This window comes from Euprymna scolopes, chromosome 1 (genome assembly GCF_053919585.1).
Source record: "Euprymna scolopes isolate OS-2025 chromosome 1, ASM5391958v1, whole genome shotgun sequence".
NCBI lineage: Eukaryota > Metazoa > Mollusca > Cephalopoda > Sepiida > Sepiolidae > Euprymna > Euprymna scolopes.
In genome coordinates this window covers 105,193,070-105,215,569 of record NC_136482.1, presented here as the reverse complement: position 1 = coordinate 105,215,569, position 22,500 = coordinate 105,193,070, and the positions used below count along the sequence as shown (strand labels likewise).

Sequence of the window (22,500 nt, the reverse complement as noted above, 5' to 3'; positions counted from 1 at the left end):
TTCTAATTAAATGAAAGTACGTATTATTTGGATACTTCAGCCCATTTTCTCATCTTGAGTGTTATTTGCTCAAGTTTCGGTCGATGTAACCTCCGGCCTTCTCCAGGTGCGTCTTGTCGAACTCAAGGAGTTTTCTATCGAACTCTGGAATTTGCCCGGGTTCTTTCATTCTGTCAGCCATGACTTGGTAAAAAGTCCTAAGTAATTCGCAATTTTGTATTTAGGGTCGCCGCACTGAGGATTGAACCTTCAACCAAAAGAAGAGTAACTTTTTATAACTTTATTTTACCAAGTATTCATTGTGCCAGTGATTTCTACACGAATAATTTATCCTCAGTTCCAAATTTCAGAACTATGAAATGAAAGTTCCATAAATAGCTCCAGCAGTAACTCAACAGGTCATGGACGCATCTATTTATATAATATTGCTACACAAATACTTTCTGGATACGAGGATTTTACTAAGATTTGATGCTCCACATTTTTTTTTTTTTTACCATGTTGGATTTGTAAACAGTTGCCACAATCTTCGCTTATCGGAAACCTAAACTAAAGCCTGAAACGTATTTTAATTTATTTTATTTCATATTATAGTGATTTATTTATGTATTTTAACTTATATGGAACACTTTTTGAACATTTTTCTCATCCCGTTTTCTTCATTTTCAGATCGTTTCATTTGTATTTATTTCTATATGTGTTTCCCTATCACTTTTTTCTATCTCCTCTTCTTTTTCTCCACTTTCCCATCCATCTTCGCTATGTTTTCCTTCATTCTTTTATTATTGGCTCTTCTCTAATTATGCCCATTATTTCATAGTTGAATATATATATATATATATATATATATATATATATATATATATATATTACTATGACCTACATATACACTACCCTCCCGATTTACTCTTTCATGATGTGCGTACTTTGGATCACTATTTACCATATTATCCTATTACTTCATTTCCATTTCAGATCTAAATTCTTGTCCTATATTTGCATTTTGTATAATTCTGACTCTTCTAGTCTGATGATGAACACTTTTCTGTATTGTTTTCATATAATAAACTTATATATAACTTATCTCTCATCTTCTATTTAATAATATTGTTTGCTCCTTTTAGTAATGTTGATTTTTTTTCTTATCTTGATAAGTTTTGCTTTGTTAAGTATTTAGTTTTTGATAACAATCATATGTATGTGTGTGTGTGTGTATGTATGTATGTTATTATTTGTGTACGTAGCTTCTGGTGTTTTGTATTTTTTTGAAAAACGTGCAAAATAGTATCATCTGCGCATTAGAGCGAATCGGGTAGTTTGTCACCAACGACAAACCACTTAACCCCATCGATGTAACAGCGACTGTTTTTTTTTGGTTTTTTTTTTCACTCTTCGCGACAGAAGCGTGAAAAAGCCGATCGATCTTTCCATTCTCCAAGCCCTTCAACGCGAGAAAAATCAATAATGAGAAGACGCGTTCACACAAAAAGTTGCGCAACAGCAAAGCATCATCATTGTCATCGAGAACACCAAGAGAAAAAAGCAGATGCTGCTCGCTTTTTAAGCGTCTGCATTTTTGGTTTAGCTTTGAGACATCGAACAGAAGATCGCGAAAAGAATAAACGACTGACTTGAATTTACTTTGCATAAAAACGTCCATTAAAAACTGGCGTTTTGAACTTAACAGGTTATAAATTCTTTGTAAACGCAACAATCACTATTTGTTGAATTGTGTGTGTGTGTAATATATATATATATATATATATATATATATATATATATATATACGAGGTGTCTTCAATAAGTTTCCATACTTTTCGTATTGTCGCTTATTGATAGTTCACACATGAAACTCTACTCACCTTCGAAGTAATCGCCTCCGACTGTAATGCAATTGTTTTACTATTCCAACAAATTCTGGAAGGCCCCATGGACGTCCTCGTATTTGAGCGTGTCAATGATCCTCTTCACAGGCTCTTTCATCTTCTCAATGACAGCCTCTAAGGTTTTACTTGGGGTTAGTGAATAACCAAATATATGAGAGAGAGAGAGAGAGAGAGAGAGAGAGAGAGAGAGAGATGCTTTCCAGACTTTTTAATACGGTCATTTAAAATTATCGTAGACCCTTGAAAATTCAGTATGTTATTACTATACATCTTAGAGAATGACTGACCAATTTTTATGATTTCAGGTTTTAATAAACAGCTACAGAAGGAATTGGAATACACTCTACTAAAGCCTGATTAGCTGGTGAATTTCAATAGGGCAATCTGGATGTGAGGACACTTTAGAACGATATGCAATAAAATTCTGTTATATCCTGGAAAATGCGATAGAAACGTTTGGAATGCTTCAGTTTTTCACTGGCATAAAAGTATCGAGGAAAGCAGAGGATGTTTTAGGGATGAGAAATGCAGGGGGAGTAAGGAAGTCAGAACACCAGAGTAGATTAGCCAATTAATGAATTTCATGGATAAGGAGGGTTGTGTGTCTATGAAGACAATTAGTGCACAGTTTGATGTCAGTGTGGGAACTGTACACACAATTAGTTGTGAGAAACGCAAGTTACAAAATATTTGTGTGTATGCTTCAGTACACAAATTCATCCGTGTCACAGACTATTTGATAAGATAAGCATCAAGGCCGATCCGCACCCTCCCTTCAGTCCCGACCTTGCGTCCTGTGACTTTTTGGTTATTCACTAATCCCAACGAAAACCTTAGAGGCTGTCATTACAGTCGGAGGAGATTACTTCGAAGGTGAGTAGAGTTTCATATGTGTACTATCAATAAACGACCATACGGAAAGTATGGAAACCTATTTAAGCCACCTCGTGTATATATATATATATATATATATATATATATATATATATATATATATATTACACACACGCAATTCAACAAACAGTGATTGTTGCGTTTACAAAGAATATATATATATATATATATATATATATATATATATATATATATATTACACACACGCAATTCAACAAATAGTGATTGTTGCGTTTACAAAGAATATATATATACACACACGCAATTCAACAAATAGTGATTGTTGCGTTTACAAAGAATATATATATATATATATATATATATATATATATATATATATATATATATATATATAAACTCTCAAATCAAATATAGAGACACCAAATTACTGTCGAGAAATATTGAACTCTCTTCAGCATTCCGGGAATGGTGACCGCAGGTTTCTATTTTTTAAATTTATTTTTAGCTTGCATTGTATTTATTATTATTTATTTATGTTTGATAAACTAATATATTTCTAGTATCTATTTGTAACTCTCGGCGTATCAAATTAGTATAATTTATAATAAAAATGTTTTAAGTGCCACAATTTAAATCTACTAAAATTACTTTAAGATGTTAGAAAAAATTAGTATTATTTTGAGTTTCAACTTTCACGGAAATATTAAATTTATATAATAAAATCTGCATAGGTTAATATATAGTTTTTATCTTCTCTTTGTTCGCTTGCATAAAACCAAAGTAAATATAGTTTGCATTATCCTCCTGTACCCTCTCTTTCTCTCTCTCTCTCTCTCTCTCTCTCTATATATATATATATATATATATATATATATAGATGCATATGCTACAGTTTCATTTAAAATGGGGAAAGACTACATAATTTTTGCTCACGTGATCGGGAGATCTTTATTTAAATACAGCCTTTTTATTCTTGTACATATTATTTTTGCCTCTTGCCTCAGTTAAATTATGTAAGATTCAGTTAAATCAAGCCTTGATAAGGTATTTCTTCTTTTTGTTTTAATTAGACTACAATACACTACAGTGTGTATATATTGGCGTGGCTCAGAGAGAAAGGAAGGAGGATCGAGAGGTTCATGTTTTGGTTTCAATTCTATTTCATGTGTTTTGATCTCACGACTACATCTTAGGTTGAATATAATAATCGACAGAGAATTGTCTCTATAATAATAAATACGTAATTTGCATGAATTAAAATATATGTAAGAGTATCTTACCACTGAGCAACGTCGGACCGCATTCTAATTATATATATCATTTCACCGTTATTTCCATGGCAAGTGCTCGTCTGAGCTCCAATCTCTGCCCCTCTCGCCAATCTTTCACGATAAACACCCGTCTATAAACACCACTGTCAATAATTTTCCCCACTCTTTATCTGTGCCTAAATCAAAACGTAGATTCCATGAACAAAGCTTCTTTCTTAGAACTGCACGCTTATGGAACTCTCATCTCTTTGCCTGTTTCCCACCTGACTACAACTTGGATGTCTTCAAGTCCAACACAAACAAATTCCAGATGAACCGCCTCCTATAGTAAGGCACTTTATCAAATCTCCAGTACTAACGATTACTACGATACTATCCCATTGAGTACTGTACACGCAATAACACTTATCCCCGAGTGGCTTCCGGGCCTTGGTAAGTGGTGATCACCATATATATATAAAGTCCACAGTATAGTGTTGATTAGAATATAAATAGACAATAGAAAAATGGCGAGTGTAAAAGAAACTAAAATAAATATTGGCATTTAATTCTCAAACCCTGCGATTATTAAACTCAACTCACTTATTAAAGCTTTAGTTCAAACAGTTATTGTAGAGTCAATATAAATTTATAACATTTCAGTTCCAATAATTCCATATTTAGGATATATTAGATAAATAGAAAAAGGGATTGCCTTTTTTCTGTTGATCAAAGTGTAGTATCTGTTCCGGCAGATACTGCAAGCAAAGACCATATGTGGGGGCGACCCCACATATAAGACCTTGGTCAATGTAGGGGCAACCCTTCATACCAATTTCATTATCCAGCTCCCCTACTTTCCGGGGAGTTGGTCCCCATTTCCCCTTCACTCCTCACATTAATTAATTTTGGTCTCTTATGCCTAATTTGCTCGGTGGGGGAGCAAATAAACACCCTGTTGTTCTTGGCCTTCGGACCGGGATCAAAGTGTAGTATCTGTTCTCCAGATGCTGCATTTAAGATAATTTGTACCAGTCAATGGAGGGGAAACCCTCTATACTGGGACAATTATTATTTTTGGTAACCAGAGTGCCCCCTTTTTGCCTACTTTTAGGGGAGCTGGTTTTTACCCCACATTAAAAACGGCCTTGTGCCTAATTTGCTTTGGTGGGGAAGCAAATAAATAAAAGGATATATTAGATTTGACTCATAGTTGGAAACCGACAAGTATCCTGATTTCAGTTTTTGTTTTAATTTCTGGCTAGGAAGAAAGTGTAGTATCTGTTCCGATACTAAAATTCCTCTTTCTACCCTCGGTCACTGATATGCATGTTTTTCTAAAGAGAGTAACTATTTGTTTCAATCCAGAATGCATCTTCCCCGCATTAAATAAATGCAAACCTTATGTCTAGTTTAGCCCTTTTTTCAGGAAGCAAATAAATTAAAGTAGAGCCTATTTAATAATGAAAGAGGTTTTCCTTTCCAACGTACACGCCGCTAAATTAAAAACCCGACGGCTCATCGCCGCATGTATTTTAAGTTTAATTTCATACACAACACAAGAGCACTCTTAGACTATGTTAGTGTAAAGACGAAATTGAGAATTATTAGGTAATTTGGCCAATCTCCATAAGTATTAAGAACATTTCCAATTAAATACGTTCACAATAGATTTCATTTTTTTTTCTCATTACAGCCCACATTTTTGTTTCATAAACATGTACGTCACTTCCGTTTTTCAAATTCTTATCCTTAATTGATATTTTAGTAAATTTCACCCGGTTCATACTGACGATGAAACGCATAGACGAACAAGAATTATTTTTAAGGGAGACTACGGTCATAAATAAATAAAATAACTAATTGAAAATGTCTCCACGTAACGGATTTCTCAAGGTTTTCTAAATTACATTAACATACCATTCCTGGGAGTCGAACGAAACGTTACGCCTTAGGCATATTTTGGATGCTTAACTTTCGCAAGAATTGTGACTAAGTGTAATAAAACGTCATTTTTTCTATCGTCTTTCTATTCTTGATTCGTCACTTGGATTACACGAACTAGCCATTATCGACTTAGTTGAGAGTATTGCGCATGCCAGAAAGCCGGAGAGCATGACGGTTTGTCCGCCATTAGAATATTACGCAGCCATCTGCTAAGCATTGCCTCAGATTAACATTCTCAAAGTGTTTGCAGTTAACGCGCACGACTAATTTATACAGAGAGAAAACCCAAATAGCCGAGACAGAGGAAAGGCACTGATAGCCGCAATAATATTATAATTACAAGAGCTTCAAAGGAGCAGAAGATGGAAAGGTTTGAATAACACAAATATCTTAAGTACTAAATTCGAATTATCCGTTTTCGCTGTGATGTAAATACGTTTTATTCTCTTTTATGGTGTTTTATCATTATTTGTTTTTATCCCCATATGGTTTTAACAAAGTAAATGTAAACATCCCAATGGAATTCTAAACCTTCATACATGACGTTGCAACAACTCTCCCAAAACATTAGCAACTAGTTCTTTTACATTTTGTTACGGATGTGGCAACTGGAATTTCTTTTTTCTAAGAAAAAAAAATATCTCCGATGGTTGTTCAGATGTAAACAATTTTCTCTTGACTAACCAAGATGATCAAAATATACTTATCTAGAAATAGTTATATTTACGTAAACTTGCCGAGTGCGAGAAAAATCCACAGTGTATCTTTCATCCCTATATGATTTTTATTGCTTACCTGCTTTAAAGTACAGTGTAACCCGTATATAAGAGACCAAAATATAAGAAAACGGATATAAGAGAGATTTGAGCCTGTGTTAATGTACAGGATAATCTGGATATAAAAAGCCGGATATAAGAGCGCTGTCGGAACAGGATAAACAGTTCTTATATTCGGGTTACACTGTATTTCCATTGTGTGACCGTCTGATGCGTGCTCACAACCTACAATATTATTGTACCACGTTTGTTCAGTCTAGAATATACATATTTAAGTATTCTGGTTCATGTACTCACAGGATACACTTGGTTATGGAAGTATATTTCCAAAACCTTTCCAAGTATTTGTCTTGTTTCTATTGAATCTGTAGAGAACGAAGACTCCACGAGATTATTGTATCAACTTTAAACAAAACAGCACTACCAATCCAAAGATAAAAAATAGTGTGTCTTAAACAAGACGATTCTTGATCAGCAAGACATCCGTAGGATGTTCGGTTTGTTCACCGAACTACGATTCCAGAAGCTTGGTTATATGAAACGAATACAATAGAAGCGTGGAGAATCCCAAAAGATATTGTTCATGGTGAACTAGCAACTGGCTCCGGATAAGCCAGAATACTTTTTCTACGCGATAAGGATATTTGCAAGCGAGACATAAAGGTTAGCCTCCTTGACACAATAGTCTAGGAGTGCGTGGCTGAAGATCGCATCCGCTAGAGAAAAGTTGTAAAGGTATGCTCTAAGTCGAGTGAGGAAAGAAGAAATGAAGGGAGAGTAGATAGCATCGAGGATAGAAAGCTGCAGTGGAACCTTCATAACCAGACACCGCCTACATGTGTAGCAGGGAAACAGGGCCTGTCCATCCAGGATAGGCTTGCGTAATCAGACCAGACGCACTAATTCGCTACAAACTAATATGAAACGCTACACACCATTGTCTCCTAAACGGACAGATATTAAAATACTAAATATTAGGTGTATACATTCTAGAAAACTATTTGATCGACTTATTTGATCACTTACCACGATTTTCTTACCTAGCCCCCATAAAATAATAATATTTTAATTATACTAGAGCAATCCGTTTGACAGAAACTAAGAGTAATTGAACACAGAATATGTTCAGAGTCGTTCCAGTGGAGTAAATAAAAATTTACATTCGAAATTATCGATCACCTTAAAAAAGGAAAAAACTTAAGAGAACACACCAACTTAAAATCCATAAACATTACTGAGACAGAAATATTAATAATGGAAATTTAGTATCGGGTTGTCTGCAAACGAAACGTACACTTACTTTAATTAATGTGTTATTCTGCTGTCCGTTTTCTATTCAGTAATGACTCATGTAGTATATGTTCTTTTGTCATGGTACCATGCTCCCACGCATTACCTCTTACTTGTAACTAATGCAGTATATGTTCTATTCTCATGATACCATTATCCAATCGAGTAAAAATGTGACCGAGGGGAGCTTGTTGATATAAGCACTAATCATCAAGAATTACCCGCTGAAAACTGTATATATTAATACCGCTCTCAGTATGTAAGTATTTACGGTCTGCTGTGAACTGGTCTAACTCTCCTTAGATTAATTCATAAAAAATCACACCTGTTAAAATTACTTATTCAAAGTACTCAAAGTTGGCGACAATAGAATCATGCATGCCATCCAAAATGTTGGTAACATATATTTTGATGTACCTCTGACCGTACATTAACGATTTGTCCTCATAGTTTTTTCTTTAAATTATTATAAAAAATTATTTGTAAATACAATATTTGAGCGATATTACTTTCAAAGATTTACTTGACTTTATAGAAGAGTTAGGGTATTCATTGATATGTGAACAAATGAATAAAAGATCAAACTGATCTTATTCTTCACCTCTAGATTTGTATATTACACTGAAAATAAAGCCATCGGTGTTGTCAATAGACATAAAACAGTAGTTGTAATATATGAAAAGCACTCCAGTCTTTACGATCATAGATATCTAAGAGGGAGGCTAAGATTGTACACCCTGCACAACGACGATCTAGAACTGTGCAAGGAACTGTTAGCTTTCTTCTGATATTCAATATGGTTACCATACAAGGGATAAATGGAGTTTATCAGACACCGTGAGGACATAAATGTGATGCAAAACTTCTGTTCGTTTAACGTACACGTGTATTCGTTCGAACGAATATTAGATAAAATCGAACATTCAAATTATATACAATAAAAATTGGTTTACACCAACAGAAAGCAAAATAAAAACGTGTTTATCTTTTATTTATATTATAATCAACATAGACGGGCGTTATCATTTCTATTGCAGGTGATAAACGCAGATGGTGTTTTATCCATTAAGTTTTTATTTTAGTACTTGTAGGCAAGTTATTTAGTATTTGCTTCAAATGTGAAAATAGTATATACCTTTTATATAAGCACGTGTTTCCCTATCTTGCTCGTTAATATGAAAATATATATTTTTATAAAGTGCAGTTATTTATCGCACTTACATTGATATTAAAACCCCGTGTTTCTATTTTAAAAGTGAGTATACCTTCCTTATACGCTTACTCGTTAATATACCAGTGACTTTAACGAGCATAATTAATTTGCATATTTTTCTTAAAACAAACTTATTAATTCACTGTTCGTTTTTTATCTATTGTCCTATTGGATGACTTGTTCTATTTCACTGTTGCACACAATTCTATTTGCGCATAGGTTTTACATTGTACAGAATTGCATAACAATTAAAGTGCATTTAGAGAAAATCTGTTTGCGAAACGGTCTCTACCAAACTACTGTGTCATGTTTGGTCCACAGATTTGAAGCTTAATATAAAGGATATTTGGAGATGTGGAACAAAATCGATGTAATTTTCTGCCCGATAAAATAGTTGCTAAAGGAATTAAAGTTGAAAATTTTGAATTGCCAGGCGAAGTTCGACGTAATGTGTATGCTCAACGCATGCATGCGCAAATGCACATGTGTAAATTTAACTGCATAAATGTGTCAACTTTTTATATGCATGTACCGTTAGCTCAGATGGAAAGTAATACCGTTAGAGGGCTAAATGATTTGATTTCGATTCTAGCTGATGGCATCCAAGTTATATTTTTAAGCTTTTGAAATTATTATTATTTATTGGGTACAATATAATAATCAAAGGAGAATAAGCTCTATACGAAATTTGCAAAATTAACATATATTTAAGCCTATTTAATGGCTGGACGGCTTACTAGAGTATATATATATATATATATATATATATATATATATATATATATATATATATAAGCTGAATGCCTCTGTGTGTGTGTGTCCGGTCACGAATAGGCTCGTATATGGTTGACTATTTTAAAAAAATGATTACATATAATGATAGAAGATGTATCGAGACACAGGAATGGGTATGTTTGATCTGGCAGAACGGTGGTTCATTAAAATTGTGGGGTCTTCCTTCTCGCCTGGTCCACAAACTATGGAAATAAAAAATTTAAAAATTAAAAAAAAAGTTTACAAGGGTTTTATATATAGATGTACATAAGAATACATTGATATGTTTTAACTTAGATAGGGATGGTATAATAAAATTATGGGGTCTGCGTTCGCGCCTGGCTTCCATAGAATGGAAATAGGCACAAACTTTAATAAAGTCTTTTTATATCTATTTGCGTTAGTATACTTTGATAATTATGTTTCAGTTTGAAGAAATATAGGATTATAAAATTATGTGGTGTTCGTTCGAACCTGACCTCCATAGAATGGAAATATGTCACAAAGTTTAACAAGGTTTTTTTTAAATATAGATCCGCAGAATATTGTGATAAGTGTTTCAGTGTGAACAGGTATGGTATAATAAATTATGGGGTTTATCTATTTTATTTTTACTTTCATCATATTTTGCTTAGGTTTTGATACCCCCAAATTCAACCCAATTTTACAACCCTTCCTTTTCATAACCTATCATACTTTCATAAATCAGAGTCCATTTTCTGTAGGCTGTTTTTGAACCCAGTCAACGACGGGTACTTTTTCTAGTATATATATATATATATATATAAGTGAATGGTAAAAGTATATATTCCAAAGTTTATGATGTTGACCATCTTACAATTTTATTCCTTTAATTCAGTTGACATTTACAATTCTTGACAGTATCTAAATTTTGAATGGCGTAATGTGAACATATTATAAGCTATTTACAGTTTCCCTTCCAATTTTCGGATTTTTAATCATGTCAAAACGCAATTATTTTCCTTTTGATGAATAAATAGTTGCTATTTCCTCTGATGAGTTAAGTGCAAAATAGAATCACTGATTGATATAATAATTAAATGATTGATTTAGTGCTACGAAACATATACTGTCAAGAATTGTGAATGTAAACTGAATTAAAGGAATAAATTGTAAGATGGTCAACATCATGAATTTGACATATAGACTTTTGCCGTTCACTCATTATATTGCTTCTTAAATAAGGATTGGTATATATTATAATGAAATAAAGTATATTTCCACAGAAATATATGTTTCTTCCAGTCTGTTTTCTCCTTTACTTTTTCTCCGAGACTACCTTGTGAAATTATTATAGAACTTCTTATGATAGAGTGAAGCGAAGAAAATATTATGATTGTCTTTGGTTAGAGATTAATAAGTGCTAGCACAAGTTAAACTACATTAAGCTACCAATTTGTAATACAGCAATCGGTTTAAAATAAACGGGATTATATTTGTTAAAAGGTAAATAAATTCAGATCCAAATTACTGGGATACTATATATTCATTTGCATTAAGAAATACTAATGTTTATTTATTCATACATTGAAAAGGGTTTCTTTTTAATCATTTAAATTTTTGTTTATGTATTTCAATTAGTGAACTTTGCAAACCGGCAACAACCTGCCAATAACAAGTTATGCATATATGTGTGTCTTATTTACTAATTGTTTCCCAAAGAAATTAAGCAAAAATCATTAAAATATAAGATTTGTATTAACTTTGTACAAACTGGAACTATATAAGTATTCTTAAATCATATTATTATATTTCGACTTAAAAAAGGAAGAATATGGTAAATTATTTTTTTTTAAATATTTTGTGTGTATTTTTTCTTCTGATGCTTCTAAAATCTCTTGTTAATTTCTTCTTCAGGAAGTCATAAACATTTTTTTGGCCTGGTGAGATGATTTCTAAATATACATATTCTGAAACATATGCACAAAGTAATACTTGTTGATTTTGCATTTTTGGAGCAGGATTACAATATATTGAGTAGGTCGTACATTGTGTATTCTACCGAATTATAATATATGCATATATGCATTCAATCTTGTTTCATATGAACAAATGTTACTAAAAATTTATTTAATAAAATCCCGTTTATACCGAAATAAGCTTGCTATTACAGAAAGAAACATTACAAAAATTATTACCTTTCATTTGCATTGATTTTATTATAATTGTTTTATTTCTTTTGCAGGTTATAAACACAGACAGGTACTTTCTTCCAAGACTGAAAAAACATCATACAGACGCCAGTTCTAAAGGATTCACATCAAACTGTATAAAATATTCAACCACTTCTTCCCAAACTGGACAATGTTTTCTTTAATTCCTTTCCTTCTACTGTCAATTGCCATATGCGGCTGTCTAAGTGCGGACTTGAATTACACTATTAAAGAAGAGACGTCTACAGGCACTTATCTGGGAAACATTGCAACCGACTCTGGTGTAATGAACGAGGTTTCAGAGAAGGAGAAACCACTTCTTCGGTTCCTACGGTTAAGTCAGGCTGGAAGCGCCCAGCTGTTTAATGTATCTGAAACTACGGGAAAACTGTATACTGCACAACGTTTGGATGCTGAAACGCTATGTGACAGAACGCTAACATGTTTCCGGACATTGGATGTCGCTATCCAGAACGGGAAAAACGTCATGAAACTTCTGACTATAAAAGTATTCATCAAGGACATCAATGATCACGAGCCGCAATTTCCAAACGATAAAGTTCGTCTTGAGTTCTTAGAAGGCGACACAAATACAAGGCGGTCAATTCCGAATGCCATAGACAAGGACATCGGTGTGCAAAACTCCCAAGTAACATACCAGCTTCGCAAGAACCATAATGAACCTTTCCGGTTGACAGTTTCCAAAAAACCCGACGGGTCGTCAGATCTGAACCTGTACGCCGACAAAAAACTCGACCGTGAAAGGAGAGATAAATACAGCGTGCAGATTATCGCGAAGGATAACGGTGTCCCACCAAAGCAAAAGGTTCTCGACGTGGATATTGCTGTGACGGACTTAAACGACAACACGCCCACATTCGTAAAAGGTGTGTATAATGTCTCCACCAAGAATGAGCGCAGTGACACGCAACCGATTGTTACAGTTTTAGCCATGGATAACGATCTGGGAGATAATGGACGAGTCACATACAAATTCAGTCCCCTGACATCCGACGCAGCTAAGGCCCATTTTAAACTAAACGAGATAACCGGCGAGATCATGATGATAAAAAAGATATCACCCGGCCAAACTACAGTTTACAAATTATTTGTAGAAGCATCCGATGGCGCTGTTCCACCGTTAAGCGCTCAGGTAGTGGTTACTGTTCACGTAATACCATCGCATAACAACCCACCAGTCATTTCTGTCAACTTTGTTTCGGCCTCTCTGGAGAAGAATACTGCTTTGGTCTCCGAAGGAGCTGCTACCGACAGTTTCGTTGCTTATGTAAAAGTTGTTGACCACGACGTCGGTCATAGTGGAGAAGTCAGCTGTGCTTTGGTTCATGAACATTTCCAACTGCGTAGTCTAGGGGCTGAAAAATATAAGGTGGTCATAAAAAAGCCGGTGGACAGGGAGACAAAGAAGAAACATAACGTCACCATCAGTTGTCAGGATCGAGGTTCCCCGTCACTACGCAGCGAGAACAATTTCGTTATCGAAGTCGAAGACATAAACGATAATTCACCTGTGTTTAGTAAAGAAGATTATTACACTTCCTTCTCGGAGAATAATGTCTTGGCGATGTCGGTCTTACAGGTTTCAGCTACGGACAGCGATATCGTCTACAACGGGGAAATCCGGTATTTCCTCGATGCAACCGCTTCCTCCTGGTTCACGATCGACGACACATCAGGTACCATCATGGTGACCAACGTATTTGACCGCGAAGAAACCCCAAGAACGCAGTTTAAAGTTTACGCCAGAGATCTTGGTAAACCGTCTTTGACCGGAAGTGCGACGGTTCACGTGACCATAAACGACATCAACGACGAGCATCCGGTGTTCACTCAGGATTCGTTCCGTTTCAAAACATATGAAAACCAGATGCCCAAGTTCCCAGTCGGCTATATTAACGCTTCGGATCCGGACTTAGGTGCCGGTGGGGAGCTCACCTTTTCCCTGTTGGCTGAAGATAATGAAATGTTACCGTTCTGGATATCGGAGGACGGCTTTGTGTCGGTAAGCAAACTGCTTGACCACGAAGGGCACAGTGCTTACAAGTTTAAAGTTCTTGTTGAAGACAACGGCTTTCCTTCTTTGAATAATACAATCGACGTCCTAGTGGAAGTGTTGGACGAAAATGATAATGAGCCTTATTTTCTATTTCCGAGTATGAACAACTTCAGTATGACGGTGTACTACTATCCTGATAGCGAGAGAGACATCACCGTATTGCAGGCTAAGGACAAAGACAGCGACGAAAATGCGCTTTTGAAATATGAAATTACCGGAGGTAATGACAGGGGATTATTTTCGGTGGACACCTACAGCGGACTGTTGTCTTTTGACCGTGAGGCAACCCGTGAAGATACTGGTCAGTACCAACTTCAATTCCTCGTCTCAGATAGCGGGGTTCCGGTCCAATCGGCCACAGCAAATTTATCTTTGTCCCTGGTGGTCAGTAACGAGACGTCCAACTTAGCTGGACTTCAAGTCGACGATGAGAACAGTGCCCACCAGAATCTGCTCATCGTGATCGCTCTGACTGCCGTCACAGGGTCTGTCGGAATTGTCGTCATTCTTACGATATGTATCATCCGACGGAATGACCGAAGGGACCGGCGCAATGCCGCCAATCATATGGGTACTCAGGGTAACTCTGGGTGCCATTCACCAGCGACCAAGTGTATGCCAACATCGCATATATCCACGGGACTTGACCTTACCCCTTCCTTATCTTTGGACAATAACCTTAAAGGTAACAGTACGTTTAGGAGTCCACAAAGAAGTCCGTATTGCGATACTAACGTCTTCAGTCCTACTAATAGCAAAAATTCTGAAATGTTACAAACAGCAACCCTCAATGCTGGACAAGATCGGGTAAGTCTTTTTAATTAAGTTACTATGATAGTTTTCAACTATTTTTTTTATTTATTATAAATTCTCTCCTTTTTCTAAACTATCTTTTCTAAATGAACTTCGGTGTCAATCTTTTCATGTCTCACATAATTTTCTAGTAATTATTGTTTTACTGTATGAATTATTCCCGCAAGAGTGTTGTGTCAGGAAGTTATACATTGATCCTTTCCTCTGTGGGCGCATATGTAAAAAAGTAATTCACAGACAGCTGTTTCATTGTTTTACAACGGATCAGTGCCACACTGATTCGTTGTTATAAGCTTGAAGCTAATATCAAGAGCCGAGCGCTTAATTAGTCAGTTTATCCGGTACCACATCATCACTAAATAAGAGAAATATTAATGCTTATATTTAGCATTATCATAAGTCGAAAGTTATTTTTATGGAGAACTATGCATTGTAAATTATGGCAAATCTTACCACTTACAATTTTTTTAAAAGATCTTTTTTGACCTAAAGCGGCTTTTATTTGTATCCTGTTAGTGTTACTTTTATGGTTTAATCCCGTCGAAATCATTAATCATCTATTAATACAGTGGTATCGTTTCTAATATCAAAACCACATTTATCCTACAAATTATATATATCCGAAGGTAATCGCGACCCCCTCCCCGCAGTGATGATTCCCGAAAGGATGAAATGCTAGTGTCTGTAGTGATTTAATAATTATTATAGTAAATAATTATGCCAGCTCCTTTAAGAAACTTGTTTTTTCGTCGTTGAGTACTTTACAGTTGAAATAAAGTCGGTCACTTTAGCTCGCAGGCGCAGATTTTGATATTATAATCATCAGATCAATCTGAGAGACGTTAAAGATATTTTTTTAAAAAATGTTTAAATTTCAACGATATTTCTCGCGGTTGACGGTGGCCGAGTGGATTTCGTCCTTGCAAATGGAGTCAGTTATGGTTTCCTTGCTTGTTTTGAATCTCGCGAACGACGATAATCGTGACACCCTGCACTGATGATACCCGAAAGGATGAAACACAAGTGTCTGTTGGTATCTAACCGTTATTATAGTAAACAATTATATATATGTATATATAAAATAGCATTTCATAACCTGAAGAGGACTTAAAGAAAGATTAAGTGCTAATAGTACATATATAATATTTATTTTTTATTTTGTGTTTTAATAGTTTTGCATAGATATATACCGTATGAAATCAAAGTAAATATCTCGGAACATAACAGAAAAAGTATCATATATATATATATATATATTTATATATATATATATATATATATATATATATATATATATATATATAATCAGGAAGTTTACATTTATACTTTAGTTATATATAGATTAGTAATATGACAAATCACATGAAAAGACATATTTGGAAATATGTTTGGAAAACTACATAACTTATTGCAATTATTTCATGTTTTATGACGATAGTATCATTTATATTATATAATAATCGGCTCTGTTTAACATTAGAAAGACAGTAAGCTTCTATAAAACACGATATTTGAATAGTATATATATATATATATATATATATATATATATATATATATATATATATATATATATACACTAGCTGTACCTACTTGTTGTTGCCAAGTAATATTTTTACTTATTTGTTGGTACGTTGAAACTATGAATTTTATATATTTTGTGTAAAATAACTCTACTGACAAATGAGTATGAACTTTTCTATTTTTAAAGATAATATATATATGGAAATACTTCCGATCTGGTCGAAGTATTTACTAGAAGGAATTAAATTGAATTGCATTTTATTTTTCTCGACAACATGTTGCAAAGTTCTAAAGGAATGACTGACAAATTAGAATCAAATGTTTATTTTGTAGGGAGAAATCGAGAAAGAGACTGCCGTTGCTCTCTCTTCTTCTATCTTTCTCCATACACGCATTATATATATATATATATATATATATATATATATATATATATATATATATAAAGAGAGAGAGAGTTGTTTTAACTCGAGTAAAAAATAAAGCTGATAATGACTATATTTTCGGTAGAAACTTTACTTTATATCTCAAAATAGATGAAAAAAATCTTAATCGGACCATTTAGCATTCTTTATGCATATAATACAATAATTTTTCCAAATTGGGACGGTTCTTGATTATATATATATATATATATATATATATATATATATATATATATATATATATATATAGCAGCATCTTGATGATTCTTGGAGAAAATGACGCATATATGTATGTGGATATTTATATAATATTTATGAAGAAAACGATCATTAGTTTAAAAGTGACTGGTCTGAATAAAAAAATATGGAAGCATTTCTATCTCAGATAAACTGCGTACTTCTTTCCCTTTCCGTATGGAATGCTCTTTGAAACATGATCTTAAATATAAATAGGATGTATGTTTCGTATTTTATACGGTTGTCATGATGTTCGTATCGATGATCTGACGTTCGAACGATCGGAATATTAGTGTATAGCCACACTGGTGATTATTGGTGAAGATGAAACATATGTATGTGTATATGTGTATATTAAAATAAATATTTATTTAGATATGCGCCCATAACAATGTAATCTTTGTACACTGTGTTTTTCAAAGTTTTAACAATTTTCATTACTTTTTCTCTGTATATCCCAACCCTTAATAACCTGACTTGTGTTGCATGAGAGTGGACTTTTCGATTTGTTGTTTTTTGTGTTATTTTTACAATTGTTATGTATTTTGTGGGGTTTTGTGTTTTCAATTTTTTTTTTGTTTTCACCATGACTGATAATGCTTATTCATCCACACAACCTAAAACCCTTTACACATCCTCCTCCCCAATCCCGATCACACTCCCTGACATCGACATGCGTTTTTTTTTCATCTGAAACCATAGTAACAGGTTTAAGTTGCGTAAAATCGTAAGTCATAGATCTAAAGGAAAACATTCCATTTCATTTTAGCTCCCGTGTGGGAGCCCATTACTATTAACCATGAAGAAGGGACGAGAAATCATTTTTAGTTCATTTTAAAAGTGTTTTAGCATTTTTTTTAGTCACTGCGAAATCATCCAAAAGGCATTTTTTCAACAACCTAGTTTTATAATAAGCATTTTCTTAATGTATTAATTGTAACAAATGCCTTTTCCATGTATTAATTCTTAATATATTAATTGTAACAAATGACTTTTCCATGTCGTTTTTCGAGAGAATCGCATATATACATACCTAGTACACGTTTACAGGGTAAATATTAATATTTATATGCATTCTAGCCGAAGTCCGTTTATGTCAGTTTCTTACATTTTTTTTTTAAATATTTTGCATCAAAATATAAAAGTTAAGAATATCTATCAAATATATTTCACACATTTTCTTATTTAAAAAGTATTCAGATTCCTGAAAATGATAAATACTAGCTAAGAAATAAACAGCAATTATTTCCAATTTGTCGGAAACTGTATTAATGATATTGCAGTATTATATGTGAAGTAAAAATTGCCGATTGTCAGTCAAATGCCCATTTAAATAAGAAAAAGAAAGCTGAGGGGCGTTTTTTATTGAAATTTTTGCATCACTGATTCAAATAGTTGATGAATTATCACACTGTGTGCGTTTCAAATCATACGATTTGGATTTTATGCCAGGTCTACGTTTTGATGACGTGTAATTGTTACCGACGCAGACTAAAAGAAAGGAAAGCCGAGTTAAAATCCTCTCACACCACTGTAATTCCTTTACGTAGTAACCATGTAGAGAAAAATTTAGTTATCATTTACTCTCCAGCTATGATTAAATTCGCCATTCGTTTTCAATAAAAATTAAGTCGATATGAATAAAAATCGAACGCCTTTTTTTTTTTGACCGACTTCGTTGTGTTGTCGGCATCAATCTCCGATCATTTCTCGACTGACGCTCTCACAGGAGGAGGCCACGTGGTGGTGGTGGTGGTGGCCAATATCTGTTAGTTAAAGTAGTGCTATCGAACCTACTGGATTCTGACGTGGGATACCAAACCTTCGGTTTGCACCATTTTCTTCTTGTAGTAGTTTCGTGTAAAATACGTATTCTATTTCGTCATGAGATTAGACAAATTATTGATACGACGAAAAACAGTTTCATGCAAATGTTTATTTCAAAAAGCGTCCGATTAAAGGAGAATGAAAAAAAAGGAAAATATTTTTAATCGGTGAAAGGCAAAGCGATAGAACATTTGATTCCTTTTCTAGATTATTTAGTTATTTATTGAACTCTATCAATAAACGTGTTACTAGCGTTGAAACCAAGTTGAAACTTAATTATAGGACAACAACTGACGGGAACTTTTTACAGTTGAAGGGTTTAGTGATTTGCAAAACAAATTGCACACCTTACGGGCTTTCAAAATAATGAAAACATTGAAGTCGCGTTAAGTGCAATAATCTACAAGAAATCCCTTGGCACATAATTTATAAAAGTGTAGATGAAACGCTAAGACAAATTTGATTAATGAATTAATGTTGAAATAACTCATTTAAAATTCTATTATTTTTTAGCCACAAATTACTTAATTTGAGATTGTGCTCTTATTAGATTGTGCTTTTATATTATAATAAAAATCCTAAAACTGAAGAGGGTTTATACAAATGGAAAATATTGTGCGCATTTCTATAGTATTCAATATATTAGAATAGTTTTTAAAAATACATATTAATTTGAAAATGATTGCAAAAATCAATTACGTTTTTAAACCTTGTTCAAAGGCCTATATTTTTTATTACATTTTCAACCCAAACAAGACACATTGCCACTTTGATATAGGGGGCTACTAAGGGACATAAGCTACAGGGGTGCTATGTAGAGATTTGGTCAGCAAGATATCGGTTAGAATTAATGATGTCGAATATAAAAGGCATTTAAAATAACAATATATCATCATTATATGGAGCATATTAATGAATCTACGGATCGTTTGAAGCATACACTTTTTACAAAATTTTTGAGATTTTAAAATAATTTCGTATTGATTGCAAACACTGGGACTATAATACAATGATATTATATATATATATATATATATATATATATATATATATATATATATATATATATATATATTTGTGTGTGTGTGCGTATATATATATATATCGTGAAATTAAATTCTAATATTGTGTTAGATCTGTTTATTTTTCGAAAATTCTACCAAATATTTGCTAATCAAAATCCCTCCATGTTGCCTTGGACTTTATTTCCCGAATTTACAAATAAACATTGAAATTCCTTTTATTTACCTTGCATTCTATTCAGCCTTGCGAAAGATTGTTATATTTATTCCAAAATTCAAACATTTTTTTATCATACTAAACTACATATACTTATTTATTATCATATAATAATAACATAAAGACGTTCGAATATATGAGGTACGGCGGTGTAAGGAACTTAACTCCCGTAGCATTCAGATGAATGCTTTACCATAAATGAACTCTTCGCCTGGCTTTTTTGAAACGCCCAAGTCTTACTTGGAGATGGGCACATAACAGGTCAGAATTATTTAATTACAAGTTTCATTTCTCATTCAAAAAGTGTTATTTTAAATGAAACAAGTTAAGCACCGCAATGGCTTACTCATAATACGAAATATATCAACCATATTATTTTCAATGTAAACTATGACAATACCAAGACACGTTTAATTCATCTAAATTATACCTTTTAGCCGCTTTGGATATAGTATGATCCATGCAATGTGTAGTATCTGTTCTGGTATTACACTATACCTGTTTTGCTGTTCACTGAGCCATGGGAAATCTTTCTAGACAAAAGCGATTTAAATTTTTGTCCCAATCAAGACTATAACTTTTTCTAGGAGTTGAATTTTCCCCACTAGAAAACTGACCTTATGCCTTATTTTATTTACTACTTTCCGACGAGAAAATACACTGAATGATATGCGTCCAGCTTTCATGCAACTTTTTCTCGAGACTGTTTATTTATCCCTCTCCCACAGCGAAAGGATGTGATGCTAGGGTCGGAAAGTTGGATTGAAGAGCCGCCAGCACATCTAGGAAGGAGCACTCTGGGTTGTAAAAATTGCTTTGGCAACCCCGTCGGCATTCCACGATAGAGGCGCCTCAGGCGATTAGCAATATACGAAGCCCTTCTCAACGAGTGAGGGCAAAGCCTGGTAGGATTGACTTTCTAGAACAGTAACAGTTCTAGTACAGGCCCTAGTCAACAATAGCCTATTGTTGGCTTTGTGACAACTCGCGACAATGCTACGGCGACATCTTTAAATGCTATTTACAATTGAATTGCAACAGCAAAGAACACATCTTAAGTGTGATTAACATATCGACGGACGGAGCCTTCTTATAAAAATATTTCGACGCTTTTAACATAAGATGCGTGCATTAATAACTTAAGCAAGACTGGTGACAAAGACACAGAGACGTACTTAAAATAAAGTGTTTCATAGGATTCACTTTTTATTTTCCTATTATTATCTTCAGGAATTGCTATTAATATAGCAATTTCTGAAGATAATAATACACGTGTTTCATGCCATGAAGCACTTCCTCTGGAAATTTTGAAATTTAACATATAATTGCCACTACATACTAACGCTTATGCCTTTACTCACAGCGCACACTCACGCTTAAGCACCGAGTGATTAATTTTTCTTCAGCAGTGCACTTTCTTGGCCTTGTCCAGAAACCCACGAAAGTGGCGTCGCTTGATATCCCGTAATCGGCTTGAGAAACGATAATTGCTTTCTGCGTTTTATTAAAACAAAATCTAACTTAACTTAATCGACTCCTATCTTGATTCTAGAATTCCTCACTGAGAATGTCCGACTACTCCTTATGGATTGAAATATGAAAGAGGTGGGTGCAAAAAAAAGTGACGTAAGAGAATTGGCATTTTTTTCTTTCGTATTTTACAAGCTTGCATATGTCTGACACGGCGTAATTATGTGAGGAAGAAGTCAAAGTGACGTCAAACCTTTCATGCATTGTATATATTTCTTCTTCCTGTGTTTTTATGGAAGTCGCTCCAGACAAAACAAAATGTCATTTCATGCAAGGAGCTAAATGGAACGAAATTGCATTAGAACGAAAAGGGAGAGAAATATATTAATCTCTTCAAAACAAGGTATTTTAGTATTTATTGGTATTTATTTGCTTCCCAACGAAAGTTAAATGTGACACAAGGTCGTGTTAATGTAGGAGGGGGGAGCCAGCGCCCTAAAGAGGAGTATTATGGAATTAGGCAAAAATAAAAATTGCTTTAGTGTAGAAGAGCTTCCTCTACCTTGACTAAGGACACATTAACTTAAGTGTAGCAGCTTAACAGATATCTACACTCAGATCTGGGTCTGAATGCACGATCCTACGTAGTCTTTTATGTATTTAGTTTACTGGACACCTTATTACAATAATGTGTACATTAAAATAATAAAAATCAACATCTTT

General features: G+C 33.8%; 1 protein-coding gene across 6 annotated transcripts in view; it reads left to right on the top strand.

Moving 5' to 3' along the window:
• The window catches only part of LOC145263121 (protocadherin-7-like), a 391,269-nt gene that overhangs the window by 263,313 nt on the left and 105,456 nt on the right, over positions 1–22,500 (top strand). For all 6 annotated transcript variants that reach the window (XM_080120396.1, XM_080120104.1, XM_080120197.1 and 3 more), the window contains one exon: positions 12,198–15,049. In XM_080120396.1, the coding sequence (XP_079976522.1) occupies positions 12,317–15,049 (2,733 nt within the window). In that variant the 5' untranslated portion in view covers positions 12,198–12,316. The remainder of the gene's footprint in view (positions 1–12,197; positions 15,050–22,500) is intronic.